This window comes from Cyanistes caeruleus, chromosome 4 (genome assembly GCF_971803275.1).
Source record: "Cyanistes caeruleus chromosome 4, bCyaCae1.hap1.1, whole genome shotgun sequence".
Lineage (NCBI taxonomy): Eukaryota > Metazoa > Chordata > Aves > Passeriformes > Paridae > Cyanistes > Cyanistes caeruleus.
Window position 1 is genome coordinate 83266695 of NC_141704.1, and position 19772 is coordinate 83286466.

Sequence of the window (19772 nt, forward strand, 5' to 3'; positions counted from 1 at the left end):
GTAACTCAAAAGCCACAGATTAGTTCCACTGGACTTTGAACTGAATTTTAAAAAGTGATGTAACGGGCCACAAAATCCATTTGGTACCACCTAAGGTAATATTGCAAACACCAGAAATAGTGCACAATTCCAGCAATGCACAAAAAGTCACCATGCCTTTTATTTTCAGCCTTATTCTACTGGGAGTGAAGACTTTCCTGGAGTTATCCCATTCCCAGCCCTTGCAGCTATAGCAGCACAGCTGGCAGGACAAGAAATAGCAGCCTATGCATTCTTAGTGTCAGTATTTTTAACTAGTGGCACTCTGTGACAAGTAACACTGAGCCATCAGTCTCCCCACAGGAATGCTTCAGTGATTCACCAGTCACAGAATTATAATGGTTCTCATCACACTGCAGAGCCAGGCCTTTTAAAAACACTTCTCCCTGTTCCCAAAAGCCACCTTCCCATCCCCTGTTCAATTAACCTCACCTAATGTAGGAGCTAAATGCATGGCAGTGCAGGACAGAATATTACATACTAGGATCATAGTTGATAGAGACTTGATCCTTAAAAGATACTTTAAAAACTTCTCAAGTTTTTAAAGATACATTGTTTAGCCCATATTCTGTGAACTTTCTTAGGTTTCTAAAAATACATTTAGAAACTCCACATTAGCACTATATTTCAGAACTTAAATTACACATGATTTTATGCAACTCAACCAGTGCTCACAATCCTCCACTCCTTTTAAATCCTGAGCATCTTAAAGTCACATCCTGTTCAAAGCTGCCAAAAGACACAATCCAGGCTCATCAGTGAGCAACCTAAGGAAGAAATAGCTCCCTTTACTTCAAACCAAGTTTGTTTCACATCAGAATTGACAAAAACCATTTTAGCTGAAATCTTAAGGTTTTTGATGCTGAACAGTGAGCTACTTTCAGAAAATAATTCAGTTGAATAAGCCTTTTCCCTTCCAAACTCAGGCATCATCTGACTTAGCTGTGAAAATGACATAGAATCACAGACTGGGTCAGCTTGGAAGGGACCACAGTGGGACATCTGCTCGAGCAGGGCCACCCCAGAGCACATGGGACACAGCACTGCCTCCAGATGGTTCTGGAACATCTCCCCAAAGGGAGATTTCACACCCTCTCTGCACATTCTGTTCCAGTGCACGGTCACTGCACAGGAAAGAAGTTCTTCCTCATGTTCAGGTGGAACTTCTGAGCATCAGTGTCTGCCCATTGCCCCTTGTCCTATTGCCTGGCCCCACCAAAAACCTGGCTCCATCCTCTGGCAGCCTCCCTGCAGATACTCAGCCACTGATGGGATCCTCTCAGTCTTCTCCAGGCTGCCCAGGCCCAGCTCCCTCAGCCTGTCCTGATAAGAGATGCTCCAGTCCCCTCAGCATTTTTGTGCTGCCTGAGAGCTCAAGCTGCTTTTCCTTACTTGGATCATTGTGACTTGGCAAATAGGACTTCCAAAGCAACATGCAAGGCTGCTTAAGATATTAATGCATCAAATCCTTGAACTCCCACCTTCCACTTTGAAGGCTCTACACTTCTGAATTGATGAGTCAGTGCCTGGACCCCCACACAGGAAGATCCTGCACTTTTAAAGCTCTTACAGCAAAATGCTTGTGATGGAGTTGAACAGCTACAAGAGGCAAGGGCTCCAAGCTTCAGCATTCTTTAGTTCAGTCAGTGTGAGGCAAAGAATAGCAAATGTGCAATTTTTTTTACATTTCACACTCTACTGCCAGAAGTTTCTTCTTTGAAGGAATACAAGATTTTATCCTTTCTTACAATTAATCTGTTTCCTGCACTCAGTTGAAGGTTTGTGGCTTTTCAATACCTGCTTCCACAGAAGATCACCTTCTCTGTTGGAGGGTTTCCTCCTCTAACTTTTCCACTGACTTTTGTTTCCAATGTATTTTTCTCTCTAAAAAAGTTGTTAGGAAGGATATCTCTGTATCTATTTAAACCAGGTCAAGAAACCAAGTCATTCAAGGTAAAGAAAACAGCTTTATTCATGCCTAAAAAATGCTAGATATTGCTTCCAGGAAGTAGAAGAGGAAATTAATCATCACTCATTAAGTACTGCAAGTAAAATTAATCATATGTCTGAAGTTTAGCATTTTTTATTTGCTACTTAAGAGCCCTCAGGAAGAAGAAGAATAAACTAAGAGCTGGAATACTTTGCCTACTGCATCTCTAGTGAAAATGAAGCAGTTGACTGCTCTGGACAGTTATGACACCTAACTTTTAAAACACTAAAGAAAAGACTCCTTTTATCTCAACTGACCCAACTACAGCACTCTGTAACTGCCTTGTTTCCAGCAAAGAGAATGACCTTCACCCTAACCAGTGAGTTCCAGTTCCCACCAGTTTGGGAGATTAAGGGGTTTTAAACCAGTTAGACACTGCCTGGTCAGGTTACTCATTATGTGCCTTGTCCCCTTAGGCCCTTTTTTAAGCTCTGGAGAACAGAAAAATGTTATGCCTGATGTGGAACATTTTAGTACAGGACAACTTTTTTTTTAAAAGTCAAAATGCAAATGCTTTTTTTTTTCCCCCCTTCTCATCTCAAGGCCAGCTCAGACAACAGACATTTGTTTAGAGAGAAGAGACTGGACTTCTGGTGAAAGAAAAAACAACTACAAAACTTCACTTGGTCAAAGAAAGCGTGGAGAAAATCAAGTACAGAGCACAAGTCCATCAGGAAAGCTTACAAGGTAAGTTCATATGATGGGAGGGGGAGAAAGAAAAATGGAGTTTTTTACTCATATTCAGATGATTGGTGCATTTCAAACTGAGGATATTTCTGTTTTGCAATGAACATACTTGGATTTTTATGTCAGTGGTAGATATGCACGAAGAAGAAAAATCTGCACAATAAACATAGTGATTGTCTTTACTAGTCCTAGGACTAGTCAATCACCTTACAAATTTAAGCCTTGGGACACCCAAGTGTTAGAAATTGAGATTTTTGAGGCAATAGCTTGGGTTTCCATGGTCCCACCAGAGGCTGAGGCAAAGCAGCTGAAGTTACTGCAGTCAGTTATGCCTTCCCTGCATTGATTCCCAAACAGACTATATTAAGAAATCATACTTAAGATGTCTGCTCTATAAATATCTCTTTTTCCATTTAAATGCACGTGTAGCCCATTTTAAATATCTCCCGTGACACACTGTTTAATTGCAATATGCATGGAACAGGAACCAGTCTCCTGAGAAGAACAAAGACAGGGAAACCCTCCTGAATTTTACCAAGCTCTTTTTTTTTGTTTTGCTTTTTATGCAAGCAAGTACACAACAGAATTACGTATCTTGATTTCATTTTGCACTGTCACTCTCTGCATTACTTGGCTACAGAGCAGAATTGTAAAAAATAAAAAACCCAAACAAAAAAAGGGGGTCCTATTCCCTAATCTAGCAGCATGCCACACAGACAACTGTGCTTGCACGAGAGGGCAGAGGAGAAAAAATAACCAAAGGAGCGGGAAAGAGCACTTTAACAATAGTGCAGCTTGTTATCAATTCATTGCAGGCTTAGATGATTTCTTTTCTGAGGCCAAGGAGGCATCAGTAAGTGCTCACTGGACACACTCAGTCCCAGCTGCACAGATGTACTGCTTAAAGCTCAGATTTCCCCATTCCACAGGAAGGTAAAAATCCAAAGAGATGCAATTTCTCTAAGCACTGCCTATTAATTTATTTGGAACCGTTTCTAAAGAAGAGCAGAGGATGGCTTCAATAAAGAAAACGGGGTTTGGAGACAGAATTGCAGCATTGTGATTAAATGAAAACAAAGAGCAAGGCTAGGTTCCTTTATGCTTGAGTGACAAGCCATGCAGATGTCTTTCCTTTCTAAAGGAACTGCTGGTGAAAGGGTCTGGACTGAGTATGCTAAAGGGTGCAAGTACCAACAGGTCAATATTCTGTGTCAAACTGCTGATTTCCTTACCAGAATGGTAAAACAGTTCAGCATAACACCTTGAGCCCTACAAATTCTGCACAGTTGTGTTTTTTAAGCCAAATATATACATACATATATATATCCAAATTACTTTGTTAAAGGATTTTTTCTAGATAAAGCGATACAGAATAACAGTTTAATTGAACTTGTGTTTCTTGGGCCAGAGAAAATTCAGGAACTTTATCCTAGGAATGTTTTAAGGAAATACAGGAACTTCCCAGTGAGACAATGTAGACAGTATAAACAAGCATCTTAGGAACAGCAGGCTCATGCAGCAATGCTATTGTCCAAGATGTGAAGCAAGAATTACTGCCTGGGCCAAAAAATGTCTCATCTCTGAGAGGAACTTCAGCCTTTAGATCCAAACTCTAAATCTGTGCTTGACAAGGTGCATTATTTAACAAAATACTGCTTCCAACCATGAGGAAAGACCCTGAACCAGAGAAGTAGAACAGGACTGAGTACTCTGAGCAATACTGCAAAGCTGCAGCATCTGGACATCAGCTAGGGCCATCCTTGTCACAAAAGGTGTCAAGTCAAAACACAAAGCATGCTGAAAGCCCCCTAAAAAAGAGAGCACTGCACAGCCAAAACAGGAGAAAACATCAGCTGGTGTTACCAAGAGGTTCTGAGAGGACATCAGGGCATTATGACACCTTTTACAGGATTCTGTCCTAAGCAACAGCAAGGATTTAAGATAATGCAGCAACTTTGCTTTTTACTAAGCCTAATAGTTCCTGCAAAGAGGGCGAGGGAGATTAATTAATTTAAATACATATGGCCTGCAGTGAGTGGCTGCACATTTTGATCTCACTGCCTTTGCAGTTTCAATGGTTTTTAAGCTCCAACATGGTATGATTTTTCATGACTTTCATAGCAGTCCATTCCTATTGTCCCTCCTTCTGCTCTCTGTGTGCACCTAGATAAAATAATCCTTTCAATTTAAGGCACAGCAGGACTGTAGCTGCTACCTCAAAACACCCCTAAAAACTCCAGGGAGGTTGCAATGGTGGGGCTGAAATGGAGAGGCAAAACATCTTCCACAAAACACACTCACCTTCCAACACAGATTAGAAGATGTGTTGGTAAGAACTGCTGCAGTCACCTTTGCAGGAGGATCTTTTCTGCCTCCTCTGTTACTGAGGGTTCACACACTGGCCTTTCAAGTACTGAATCTGGCAAATGGTTCATCCCTCACCCACAACTGCACACACGGTCTAAACTTCTAACATCTGTAAAATCTTCTACATCTAAAACTACCTGGCTCTTCAAAGGAATGCCAGGAGTGTTTTATTTCATTTTCATAACACAGGTCTCTTTCTCCTTTATAGAACACCAAATCCTGCATTATCAGTTAAAACAGGATTGTTTTATTTCCAGAAAACGTTGTCTTGCTTCATTGAAAGCTTCCCTTGAAAATTCTTCACATCTTGCTTCATTGGTTTTGTTTTGAACAAACTGCTCTGCAAGTCCACTGAAATAAACCCCAAATATATCAAAGCACACAGCCTTTAGAAGCAGACAATGTACATTTCAGTTTCTTTACCTTCCTGTCCTTTGCTCCTCCTGAAAGAAAACAAGATCTGCTGGATTTCATATCAAAGTATATCTTAAGAGCTCTCAAGCAGTAAATTAAATAGCTGGGAAAATAAATCAACCAATAAATTTGATTTGTGAACCATCAGCAGAGCACAATAAAAGGTGGTGTGGGACAGACCAAAAAATTACCAGTGTTGCTCATCAACTCAGAATTTCCACTGTCAGCCAGAAACTACGGGGAGAAAAGAGCAGCACACACAAGAAACAAGTGGTAAGTGCAACCCTGCTAAGTCTCTAGCTAACCTTTCCTGCTGCAAGCCCCAAAGCTTTCCAGTTCTGTACTTCAAAGAGCGGGGAAAGGACAGATCTGTGAGAGCTGGGGATTTCCAAACCTGAGACTGTCTCAGCAGCTGATTCTCACCAACAGCCCAGTTCCCAGCACTTCTTAAGGAACAGGCAGGACAGTTCCATTAGGCAATGTCCATCCAAATTTTGCTGCTTTGGCTCTGTCCAAGACACTTCCAGAAGCACAGTAAAAGGTACCACAGAGACTGTTCTAGTAAGATATGTAGCTTTCTCTCACTGGTCCCAGCTGCCTGCAGGTCAACTATGCTGCACACAGAGTAAGGACTAGCCTTTAGCCTAGTTCTTAAATTCTATTTAGAAAATAACAGGTAAGTTTGCCAAAATGCAAAAAGAAACCAAACCAAAACAATCAGCAACTCTGTATGTATATATGTATATAAAAACTTATTCTAACATCTGTGCAAAAAAACAAAGTGACCGCTTATGCCTTTTTTTCCTTCTTCTGTGCCCCTCCAATATTTCCCTGAAAAAATGGGATAGTCTTATTTCACACCAAGCCTCTTTTCAGAATTCATTGCTTCTCACACAAAGACTCATCTCCAGCTCTAAGTCAGGAGTTATATCTGCCTTTTGCAGTGTGAGGCATCAGGAACAAGAGAGCATTTTATTTTTCTAAAGCTAAGCAAGTAGCTATTAAACCTGCAACTTCTCTGAAATAATGTGCACAGAAGATTAACAGAACTCATTTGTCTATGGATGAAGAGGTAAGTCTGGCTTGTTTTTTCCTCCCCTGCACATGTGCACAGGTATTCTGAGAAATCCAGTGCGAGTTTTCACTTCCCCAAGCAGCCACCTCACTGTTCTCTCTGAGTGCTTGGGTCACAAGGTTGAAGGTGTTTGTTTCACTGCACTGGTACAGTCTTCACAACACGCCTCAGATAGCACAGATTAAATCTAACCACACCAATGCTGCACATTTCTGCTTCCTACACTCAAGGTCTGCATGTTCCCCTCAGTCTGGTCAGATGGACCAGCTCTAATCTCTTGATTGCCTTCTCAGCTGTATTTGTTTTCTCCCACAGTGACTCCACCACTACACTTGCCCAGCACTTACCAGGGTGGAATAGCTTCCTGCTACTTATCAAGTGTTTCCACTTCATCATAATAAGAAGTGCCCCAAAACACAGGAGGAAAGGACCACTCAGAGTTCAATAAACCATTAAAATCACTCTAGGTAACTGGCAGGCAGCTAAGCCAGTGCTCAAATCTGTTATCCAGCTTTATTGCAGAGAACAAGGTTACCAGCTCCTCTTCAGACAGAACTACTTCCACCATCCCCCCCAAGTGGCTTAGAAAATAATCTGTTATTATTCTAGTGCATTTTGTTATTTGGTTTGGGGGGGTTGGTTTCTTCATATTATTTTTTTTAAACCCTATATAATACCTACTTACATACTGAAAGAAGAATATGAACAAATGCACAATTTTATTTCCATTCACGTATTTTACAAGCTTTGGACAGATGTTCCATGAGTTCAACCAGCACTCATCCCAACATAACCTCTTTTCAGCTCTTCTTCCCTGCACACACTTGCACAGCACTGCTGGCAGCAGCAGCTTTGGGCTGGGGTGAGGAGGGACTTACGCTGGTCACTCGGCGGTAGATCTGCGCGGCATTTTGGCACTCGGAATAAGGATACTCAGACGTGGCCATCTCTAGCATACACATCCCAAAAGCATATACATCAACGGACTCATCATATTTCTCCTCATACATCTCGGGGGCCATGAACTCTGGGGTACCTTAAATTAAAAGAACGATTCAGACTCTAAATGTCTCAAAGCGAGCAGAGGCTGCTGGCGTTACTCACCGCAGGGGCACGCGGCTGGGCAGACCTGTGAGACAAGACAAAGTGGAGGCAAAAAGAAGAGGGAGGAAACCCTTAGTGACTCTGTTGCACCAATGCACTTTGTGAGTCTTCCATTGCAAGGCCTTGGTGGAATAACAATGGCATGTGAGATGTGATGCGATTCCTGGTTTAGGGACGTTAGCTGATACCAAAATCAGAACAGACTGCATTAGCCTGAAATCAAACGGGAGGGGAGGGGACGAGAAGAGGGAAAAACTGCAGACTAGCCATAGGCTGCAAACCAAATACTAAGGAGAGTTAAAGCACTTACCTTTTCTCCCTGTAAGGAAAGAGGCACATTAAAGCTTGTTTCACAGATTACCTGACTGCCCTCTGCTGCAAAAGCAGTAGTACTGGTAAGAGCCCACAGCTAGTCTCTGACTGGTGCTCTCCATCTACTTGCTCAAGTAGAATGGTTCGGGTAAGGCCTTGCAATGAAAAGCTCTGTTGTTACAAATACAAATCGCCGTGAAAAGAGGATAAAAGGTAATTTTCTGCAAAGGCCACTCACCAGAGCCCTTTTCTTCATATACTTACCTTCCCACCTGCAGTATATTTATAGGCCTACTGCAGATACAGGCATTAGTGAGGGACATCCTACAGTCAAAAATACTCAGAAATACAGAGAGATTGAGTTACAGGCATAGAGCGTGAGATTCAACAAGTCCCATTTAAATAGTGTGCAGAAAATTATGGCCCAGTGAAGCATCACAGATCCCTTCTGCAAACAAAGGGACTGCATTGTATGATCAGATTTACTTTAAGCCAGAGATGCAAGTTTGCTTTTTGTAAATTTAAGCACAGAATTATTTCCTGCAGACACCAGATTCCAGACAATTTACAGATCACTCTACAGCCCATTGCTTGTTTTCATCACACCAAACCAAAAAGAATCTAACTGCAGTCATTTATCCAAAGGCTAATCATTAGCAGATAACTATGTAACAGATGGTAATTTTCCAGTGATAAATTTGAAGATTTGACAAATATGCTTAAGAAATTATGGTTTTTAACACCATTCTTTTTTTCCCTATTAATACTTTGACCTGGTTAAGAAGCAGGAAATATTTCAGTGACAGCTTGTGAGAAAATTTACAGGTATACACCATTGATCCCAGCTAGGAATCTGGCACAGGACTGTTGAGTAATGCTGAATTTTAGCAAGCTCTAAATACTGAGAGCGAAAGAAACTTCATTCCCTGCAGTCTATCCACCCAACCATAAAAACAAAGCTGATAAAACCAATTCTTTCAAGAATCCACAAGAAAAATTACTCTAGTTCCACCAAACCAATTTCTGAAAAAGGTTATGAATGGATACATAGGGACAGAGCCAGAATAAAGCAGTATTTCCCAATGCACCCTCCTAATTCACACAAATCCACATTCTACAGACCTCCTGAATAAGGCATTACACCACAGTCTGTGTTATTATTAAATTACATATATATAATATTGACTTTGGTATACCTCAGCTTCTGATTATTCACAAGCTGCAAGAGATTCAATATTAACCCCTGGTGACAATTAAAAAAAAATTTGGCCATATGAACTAATGCTACACTAAATATCAAAATGTTGTTTGGTCACCAATATGCATTTGTACATTTCTTGAAGCAGCACCACATCAAAGGTAAGATTTATACATAGTAAAGAGTGGTTTTATCAACAATGTTGCACTAGATTGTTGGGCAGAACAAGAACTCCATATTCTGAAATAGCTAATGTTAATATATAGATAACAAAAGCACAACCAAAATTTCACCATGTCTTTGCATTAGGAACACAGAATGACTTCAGCAACCAAGAGACAAAGCCTACACACTTCCAGGCTTTGACCATGTACCTTTGTAAGCATGTTTTTTGGGAAAGTTCTTAAAACACTCAAGTCTCTAAAGAGGTAGGCTGGGTCAACAGCCTCCAAAACAGGAGAGGCTTACCTATCACACTTTTGGCAAAAGAAGCTCGTTTCAGGGTTGCCAGACCAAGGTCTCCAATCTTGACTGATCCAGTGGGGCCAGTAATGAAGATGTTGTCACATTTTAAGTCTCTATGAATGATGGGAGGAGTGCGTGTGTGTAGAAATTGTAAGCCTTTCAGTATCTGACGGCACCAGCTTCGTAGTACTTTAATTTTCATCACTTTAAATCTTTTCAAATACCTAATGAAAAAAGTAACAATAGGTTAAAGAGATCCTGCTAACAGACAGTAGATTAAACTATACCATTTGCTGCTTGGAAGCAAAGAAACAGTAATTAAAGACATGTAAAAATTTAAACCTCTACTTTAAATCTACCTGGGTGTTTCAGGACTTCAGAGGAGCTAAAGATGATTCCCCTTTACAAAACCCATCCCCTTTCTTCTAGCCATCAGACTATACTGATGAAACAAAAGTGTGAAAGCTTGGTGTACATAGCTGATAACTCCTCTGCATGCAAAATCATTCTATGGTAATTAGACAGCTGGATTGCTAAATTTCAAGGCACTGCTTCAATGACAAATAAGTCAGGGCTTGTGCATTACAGGTCTTTATCTATTTAACTTCTGAAGCACTTAAAACATCTACCTCAATTAATTCTAACTGGGTGGGGAGGTGGGTCACTAGATCCAGAATGTTAATAATCAACGAAGTACAGAGCTGTGGAAAACTGCAAGAGCTCTGAAATCGGCACTCCCTTGTTTACAGGAGGGGTCCAAGCACTCTGTTCAAGGTTTCCACATTACATTTTAAATCTGCTTCAAATTTAACTGTGGAGTTATCAAGTAAATTAGAAATTCTCAGAGATCCCCTCCCTGATGCAGGACAGGGTTTGATCACCTGAATCCAACTGGTACTACTCATTACTTCAAAACTATGGCCAGTCACAGAGAGGGCAGAGAAACCTTTAAAAAGGCTCTGTCAAATAGCTGAGGTGGAAGAGCTCATACCAGTCTGTATCCCTTTGCAGGTAGAATGCTACCCAACCTTAACTGCTCTATCTTTGCCACTCCTTGAAACCCCATGGCAGAAGAGTCAAATGTCATACCAAAAATATTTTTTCAACATGCATGACCTAAGACTACTATCTTATTCTATTACTTAACTTCAGCAGATTAGAGATGCCACAAGGTGAATAACCTCTGACAGTTTTCAAGTGCCTTCCAGCAAGGTTTTCTCTCCAGCTCTCTTTGGGTAACAATTTGAAATGAAGAGCTGTTTTGTTCCTTCTGAAAAAGTATGGGCTGGACTACATGTAGAGAATAGCACATTGCATAGAGCAAGGGCTTTATTCTTGTTCAGGCAATGTTACTTAGCCAGAGTCTCAGATAAAGACCAGTTTCACACTACAGCAAGACTGCTGGTAAATTCTGTAACCAGCATGGAATCCAGCAACTGCAATCTTAAAACTAAAAGCAAGTTGTGTTCAATTATTCCATGGTAGTGGTCAGTCTCTTCTGCAGATTCACTTCAATAGGAGATACAGCCTGCTGAAATCACTTCAATCAGCTCCAAGACAGAAATGCAGTGTATTCGTCCCTTTTATTTTAATTTTTCCAGTTCAAAATAAGATCTGGAAAATTAAGTTGCTAGGAATGATCCTACTGTGAAAACAAATCTGTAAAAGCAATTGAGACAGTTCCAGAGGAAATCAGGTCTCAGAATGTAAAGAAAGGCAGGGGAAAAGCCAAGCCAAGGAGGAGACAAGCTGAAGGAGGTTCTGAATCCATCAGCTACCACTTGAATTCTGGCTACTGACACAACCCTCATTCATCTCTCTTGAGCCTGTTCCAAAGATCACATGGTAGGGGCACTTCAGTTCAGCATCTGGAATCCCTAAGTACATTCTTGGTTACAAATATGCTAGAACACTGCCAGCTTCTCCCTGTTAAAGGACCTGCATCCAACCATCACCCAGCATTGTGCAGTGTGGCTGTCACTGTTCCCTAACACTGTCCCAAATTAAGTCACATGTCACTTAGTGCAGAGAACAATTTAAAATGGAAACAGATATAAATACACAAAAATAGACAAGCCTACTAGCCTGTATGTTTTCACTTTTCCTACTATCATAGAATAACCTGGGCTCGAAGAGACCTCAGGAGGTTTCCAGTCTAAGTTTCTGTAATCAGTTACACACAGCTCAAGGAGCTATAGGAATCCTTACTAAAAAAAAAAAAGGTAAGAGAAAATTTCCTTTAAGATACCATCACACTTGTATTCTGTTCACTTTTTTACATCAAGTGGCAACAATGTCTATGGCCCAAGTACCAAAACAAGAAAGGCATTGCTTTTATCAAATGCAGGTAATGTAAACATACTGAAAAAAAGATATGGAAGTAATAGTCAAATATATGGAAACACAATTGTACAGTGTAAATCTAGGAATTTGCCACAAGCACATGAAATAATTAAGGCACACTTGAAATCCCCCATACAGTTTACCTGTCAAGTCTTAAATAAGTGGACTAGAATAAACTAAATCACAATTATAACACCAGCTATAAAAGAGTGGGGAAAAACTCTAGCCAGAACTCTACAGTCTAAAAGATCTTCAATTAAAGAGCATGTTTTTTTTCCAGATTAAATAAAAAGGCTTTCTTATTTCAAGGTACAAAATAATCTCACAGACAGAAAACCTGGGGTATTTCTTCCTACCAACACCTTACTTTGTAATTGTCTATTATTACTTCATCTTGCTTATGATATCACACAAGCCAATCCAAATATTAAAATCTGTAAGAGGGATAAAGGAGTAAAAAAGGGAGAAAAAAATCTAGCACTACACATTCAGCAGAAAATTAGGTAAACTTTATTTAAAGGCATCTGTACAGAGCTGCAAAACCATTAACTTATTACTTGTCTGAAAACAGCACATGAAGCAGCAGATCTATTTTTTTATCTGAAATACCTTAAACAACCTGAGCAATGTCTCCACTGAACACACAGCTAGAGAATGTTGTTGTATCCTGAGCCATCCAGTACTATTCCAAGAGAAATACCTCCCTGTAACTGCAGCCCAGAGTCCCAAAGAGCCATTTTCCTGCTGCAGAAGGTGCACTGGTAGCCATCAATGAGCACAGTGAAAAGCACAGCCACTCACAGGCTGTTTCAGCCACAGGGACAGCAAACTGCTCCTGCTCCCATGGCCAGGGGAGATTTCTCTCCAAGGGAGAGCCAGGCATGGAGCAGAGGCTGCAGAGCCCCTTCTCTGCAGGGCTGCAGCACTGCTCCCAGCACAGGGATGGCAGAGAGGGACACAGCCCCATTATTCCAGGCCAGCATTCCCAGCACAGGGATGGCAGAGAGGGACACAGCCCCATTACTGCAGGCCAGCATTCCCAGCACAGGGATGGCAGAGTGGGACACAGCCCCGTTATTCCAGGCCAGCATTCCCAGCTCAGGGATGGCAGAGAGGGGCACAGCCCCATTATTCCAGGCCAGCATTCCCAGCACAGGGATGGCAGAGTGGGACACAGCCCCGTTATTCCAGGCCAGCATTCCCAGCACAGGGATGGCAGAGAGGGACACAGCCCTGTTATTCCAGGCCAGCATTCCCAGCTCAGGGATGGCAGAGAGGGGCACAGCCCCATTATTCCAGGCCAGCATTCCCAGCACAGGGATGGCAGAGAGGGACACAGCCCTGTTATTCCAGGCCAGCATTCCCAGCACAGGGATGGCAGCTGGCTCCCCAGCCCCCAGCAGCCCCACACACTGCTAGAGGCCCTCGCAGCGGCTGCAGCTCCTGCACTGTGATTTTCACTGAGCTTTCAGCTTTACAAACTAGCTCATCCTAGATGGAAAGCAGCTGGAGGCAAAAAAAAAAAAAAAATCTGTGAAAAAGTGAAAACTGAGCATTGCCTTCCTGAGCTCTTGAAGTCCAGAAGTCTTGTGCATGTGCTTACTGGGACATCCCAAGTAAGAACTGACGAGCTTGCTAACTTAAAAGATGTTCTACCAAACCCATAATGTTAATAATTATCCTCTTTATCAAGAGTGTTCCTGCAGGAGGTTATCCCTCAGCAAAAGGGCTCTGTTGTCATCCACTCTAAACAGCACCAATTTCTGGTGCTCTGTTGTTGTGCTAATGAAACAGAATCGCTGTGACTTGTCTTCATTTACTTACGTTTTTAATGTTCCAGACGTCATGAGTTCCGTCACAAGAACAATACACTTTTTTCCTTTGACTGTAGACTCCCAGGAATCATAGAACCTGACAATATTGGGATGCTGAAGCCCTTTCAGCATCCCAGCTTCCTCTTTAAATCTTTGTCGCTCTGACTTGGACAGCTTCCGATCCTAATGGAAAAGAAAAGGTGCATCAGAAAGTTTTGCTTTATTTTCTCATTGAGAGGCAGCAGCTTGAAAACAGGTACACACAAGGATCAGGTGTCTTAAATGCCATTTGGTTTGCAATTACCTTTAAATAGTCTGTTTTGAACACATCCTATTACACTCTTTTTATAATATGTTGTTCTTTATAATTCTACTGCTCTCAGGGTTAAGGACTGCAGGTCTGTAGATTAACTCTTCTTTCTGCTTCCTCCTGCATTATTCTTAACTTCAGCTGCTGCCTGACTTGGGGTGGAATGGGGACAATGTCTTGAACACTTGAGTGTTTGAGAATGCAATCAGATCATTTAGAGCATCTCCCTCTCCTGCTGTACACAGCAACAACCTTTCATTACTCCTGGACGTCTATGCAGACCACTGGTAACAGATGGGATGAGCCACCCAGAGAGGGGATAAAGATCAAACCTCTGCTAACACACAGTATGTTCCTGTAGCTGTAAGACCATCAAGTGAATTAATTAGGTTTTCTTTGATTAAAGGCAGAACCTCATCATTGAGCAAGTTTCCTGTAATCTCACATCAACAAAACCAAAAGCTCCCAGTATAGACAGAGAGCAATCTTTTGGCCAGAGACAGAAGAGGAAAAAGCATTCCTGGACCATCCTGTTGCATTACCTACCAACAGCTGGCTATCAGCTCCCACCAGGACTCCAAGCAGCTATTACCTGAGTGAGCAGCACATCTCTAAGAGAAGACATCTCCTTGTGCCATGCAGTGCTCTCAGCTGACCAATGCACTGCTCACACCAGTCTGACTGGCACAAACTGGCTCCACAGACAGTTTGCATTAAAAAACCAAAATATTTCAGCATATACTTAAAGCAAAAAATTTCAGAAGCATCATTTCTAACAGTTATTTAGCAATAACCAAAGACCTGTTTGTCAGATCTAAGTATTAATTTTAAGTCACTTGATTTCACATTGTCTTTTCCATTACAAGGAGGCAGTAAAAACATGCAGGATTTACTTATACTCCCATTGTCCTCTAGACAGTAATTCCTCTTCCTTTGTTTACAGGTCATGTGTTTTCTCAATACAATTCAGCCATATAATATCTAAACCATTCTACATTCACTAAGATCATCAACTTCTTCTGAAAGGTTCACAGGGTATTTTCAGGCATGGACAAACTTCTTTTTCAGATGTAGCTCCAATTTTCAGAAGGATACAATTTCCCCAGGTAAAAGTCTGAAAACAGGTTTGAAATACCTCAGGGATTTCCTATTGGCATCTATGAACATCACTCACTTTTACAATTCTTAGGAAAATGCAAAATCCTTAAGTATGACTAATATAATCTACAGACATCAAAAAGCATTCAATCCTACAACTCCCTCACTCTGCAGAACAGCATTGCCACCCCTTCCCATTCTTTCATAAGCGTACTTGCATGAGTTTTGATGTAGCAAAAATTTGATTTGCAGAAACACTCCACCAACAACTGAGCATTCGTGTCTGCTTAGGTGCTGCAGGGGTTTTCATATGCAATTGGTACTCCCATTTGAGCTGTCTTACCCACCTAAAAGCTTTCCTTTCCTTACAATGAACAAGGCAGCACAAGCTCTGTTTCGAACCTCATCTTAGCTGCTTTCTACTGCTGTGAGACAGAAAAGCAGTGAGCAGCAAGAGGTACAGCTGACTATACACACACACTCCTAAGCAACAGTGCTTCAAACAACACAACCACAATATCATCTTTCCTACAGGAAAATAAAGCACTATTCTCAGCCTCTGCACTTGACCCATTTAATTCACGTTTTTAAACCACTCTATTTAGCTGTAAATTGAGCTTTATATATGGTCATTATATAAAAAAGGCTGCAACAATCACTCTTCTATCACTTTTAAATAGTCAGCATGAACACCTGCATTCATTTTTGTCCAAACCCAAGATTTTAGATACACACTTCGATTACATTTTCTTTATTGTGTGCATACTAACAAGTTATCTACCACAAACACTGTTAACCTGTTTTAGATCTAAATTTAACATCAAGTCAAATATATTTCATTTCATTCTCATTTTAATCCATATAACCCAATCTCCATTAAGGGCTTTATTCAGTTTTCCCTCCCCTGTACTGCTGTCCCCAGCTAGAAACCAACAAGTTCTGATGACTCTTTCTTATCAATGAGCAGAGGCACCCACACCTGGACTCATTTCTCTCTCTGGTCACATCCAGGGCAGCAGCACCATGTTCCTGCAAACACAGCTGTGACTTTCAGCACAGACACTCAACACTTCAGTGCTGGCATTAAAAACCCACCAGGACCTGCAATAGACTGTGTGAAACAACGCTGCTTTGAAAGCCACGGTGCCCCGGTGATCTGCGACAAGTTTGGACAAAGCACAGGCCAAAAACCTTCACCCAGGAACACTGCTATGTTTTTGCAACCAAGGAAACCCTGCACCCTTCAGTACATAACTGCAGCAGCAGAAGGGAACATTAAACAGAGCTGGAAGAAAAAGACAGAGAGGCCACTTGTTTCCTAAGCCCAGCGATGCATACTACCTTTTACTACCCTCATTTCCTTGGACACACAACCCACACCCTCATCCAAAACAGGTTTTTTATATTCTTCTCCTAAAGGAACACTAATGCTAGGTTACAGAAGACTGTCAATATGCTTTAAAAGAACCCACAGCCCTAACATTCAGGAAAATACTGAATCTCCTGTACAATTATACCTACAAAGTCTGTATACACAGTGACTGGTCTTAGCTGTACAAATTACATTCTAATGCAACTTGCAAACAGTGGGCCTGCAGGCCGACATACAATTTAAAATGACATGTCCACTTCCAAAACCTGAGTAATTAAAAATATCAGACAGCAAGATCTCCCAGGCTGCACAGAGACAAACCAGAGCCCATCCCAAATGCACGTTGGCATCCTTTGAGCTGTTAACATGGGCAAAAGCAACAACTTCACCTCATGCCTGTACAAAAATGCAACTTAAGCAACTGCAGCTATGAAAATATTGAAATAAGCAAATGAAATAGAGTGCTGTATGTAATTTGGGAGACTGAGATGTTACTAGCCACATTAGGTACAAATAGCTCAGGAAAAGCAGGGGAATGAGAGTATTGGGCATCACATGGAATCCAGAAAGTGGCTGTACAGCGTGGCAGAGAGAAAGAAGCCATCATCACTTAGTGAGAATTTCGGAGTGTTTTGCAAGACTTTGGGAACAGTTTTCACAGTCCTCAGCTCTAACTGCATACTCCAAAGGAATCTCAAGCCCAGAAGTGCCATCCCAGCAAGGCAGCTACTGGGGGCAATACTCAGAATCCACCCCGGCCTCTGAGCTGGAGTCTGCAGAATTGCAACACCCTCAGCTCCATCTCCACTTCTAAAGATGTCATGAAGTCTGTGGCCAATCACTCAAAATATGCCCTTTTTTTGATTCAATTACTGTAAGCGTGAATCAGATAAGCAGATTTATCCCCTGCAGCCTTTTTCCAATAACTCATGGTGTAAACAGGTACATAGATGGATCGTTTCCACACGTTTGCTGTTCTCATTTGAAAGCAGAAATATAGGCTTCACAGATTAACATTCCAGTTTCACCAAGTACAAGGTTAGTTAGACAATTTTAATGTTTTTGTTGATTTCTTTGATTTTATTTTTAATCAAACACCCAGAAACTAAGAAAGTAGAAGACTCACTGGTAGTTTTCCATAAGCCTAGGAAACTTGAGCAATTTTATAAAGAAGCCAGCACTTTAAGAACAGTTAATAATACACAGCTTGATAACCTATCCTTCAAAGACCAAATCATTTTGGAATTCCCACTAATAAAATTTAAAAATGGACATACTCTCTCCTTTCTCAGTATTTTTTTAACCATAAGCAACCTTAGGCAGACAAGACAAAGTCCTAAATCTAGAAGTTAGCAAATCACATTCCTGCAGTAGCTAAGTTGGCACATGCTGAGCACATATAGCCCAAATATTTTTAAAAATATACAAAGCTGTCAAACCATAGGAGAGCTTGTTTCCTAAAATGGATTTAACTGCCTTATAAAATGGACAGCATTGTTCTTCCTAAACTGATAGCTTCCCTGGAGGACCTAAGTGTCACATCCCAATCACTGGGCTGCCCTTCGAACAAACTGAAACAGATGCATCAAGCCTACTCCGCTCATTTCATTCATTCCTTTCCACCTACATTAAATTGTTTTGACAAGCCAGGACAAACAGCAAGGCTTCCCAGCACGTGACTCGGGGTTCTGCAGTGCCAGGGGCCTGGAAGGAGACAAGCAGCAAATGAACAATTGTTCAGCTCAGAGTGATTCAATCAGCTTTTTCTTGGCCGTTTCCATTTCTCCAGCTCCTTCCCATTGCATTTGTTTTGGGCAGGAAAGAGCTATCAAAGGTGTTTACATTTTATGTGAAACAGGGATCTTGGGCAGTCATGATAAACCAGGTATGGGTTTACCCTGCCACTAATTTCCTTAATGTACAGCAGCATGCATTACACACAGCATTGTTCCTACCCTCTTTCTACCCCTGTACCTACATGCCTTATATAAAGGAAAAACAAACCGACCCAAAACCAAAACAACTCCCTTCCCCTGCTAAGATTAGCTATTGTACCAAGCCACAAAAAACAAAGCTCATCAGCAAAAAATGCCTATATTCCTCTGGTGATTTGTTTCAGCCAAGACTTACTATCTACTCAGCATCCTTAATGAGGAAAGAAAATACTGGCACCTAAATTAATCTTAAATTTCAACTGGGAGACTCACATAGTCACCGAGCCTACTGAGCAATTTCTCATGTGTTTTCCTTTCCATCTGTCCCCATCAGGACAAGACATGGCACACGTGCAGGCCCTGGTGAGGCAGCAGGGCAGCTCCTCAGCGAGGCACCGCACTCTGCTCCAGCCGCCACAAGCCCAAGCAAGGGGCACTGTTGTTACTGACTGACACCAAAAGGCCTGAGCTAAACTCTGGGACACTTCAGACAGCATCAAACAGACACAGTTTTGTACTGGTGCCACAGGGCACCTCACCCTCAGTCACCTACTATAGGATACCAAGCAAATGCCACAGAGGGAAATACTCTACATGGATGGAACTACATCTGCCAACTCTGCTGTACATCCTCCAAGGTGATTTTCACTTCCCTAACATCAAGTACAGTTGAATTGCAGAAGTGCTGGGGAGCCTTCATACACAGAACAAGCCAGACACAGAAAAATTCCTGTGATCTCCATCTTGAAATTGTAGACTCATAGGCGATATAGTTTAAACTCAACTTTATACTTAAACTTTATAGTTTAACTCAACTTTAAACTGTTTGGGTTTTGGTTTCTCAAAGAACAAACAACTCAGTGGATGAGCTGCTACACAATTTAGAGCTCTTCCATCTTCCATAATATTAGGACAATAAGCAGGAAAGAGGAAACAAAGACTGGACACTACTACAGACAAGTTTTAGTAGCTTTCTGCATGAAGCCCCACCAGATCCAGAAATGATACACAGCTGCAGTGCAGGGACAGTGAGTGGCTTGCTGTTTTGTGGGGAGGGTTAACTAGACTACAGCAGCAGAATGTCATTCTCATCCAGACATGCACTAGAAAAATTAGTAGCGATGAACTGCCTTGAAGTGATGTGATCTGTAAATGTACAGCCATGAGAGACTTCAAAGTGCTGTTGAATTATAGATAGTTTGAATCACAACCAAGGTAAATTATCTATCTGTGCTGAGGTTACACTGAGC

General features: G+C 41.5%; 1 protein-coding gene and 1 long non-coding RNA gene across 44 annotated transcripts in view; one reads left to right on the forward strand and one right to left on the reverse strand.

Moving 5' to 3' along the window:
* Nucleotides 1-19772, reverse strand: part of WNK1 (WNK lysine deficient protein kinase 1) — a 98390-nt gene that overhangs the window by 52172 nt on the left and 26446 nt on the right. For all 43 annotated transcript variants that reach the window (XR_015285951.1, XR_015285950.1, XM_086886142.1 and 40 more), the window contains exons 2-4: nt 13819-13991; nt 9655-9875; nt 7451-7608 (exon numbers count right to left, since the gene is read on the reverse strand). Coding sequence is in view for 41 of the 43 variants with exons in the window: in XM_086886142.1 (XP_086742268.1) it covers nt 7451-7608; nt 9655-9875; nt 13819-13991 (552 nt within the window). In the remaining 2 variants the exon portion in view is untranslated. The remainder of the gene's footprint in view (nt 1-7450; nt 7609-9654; nt 9876-13818; nt 13992-19772) is intronic.
* Nucleotides 2373-17864, forward strand: LOC111927927 (uncharacterized). Its single transcript, XR_015285958.1, has 2 exons — nt 2373-2716; nt 16228-17864. It is a non-coding gene; the product is annotated as an uncharacterized LOC111927927 (long non-coding RNA).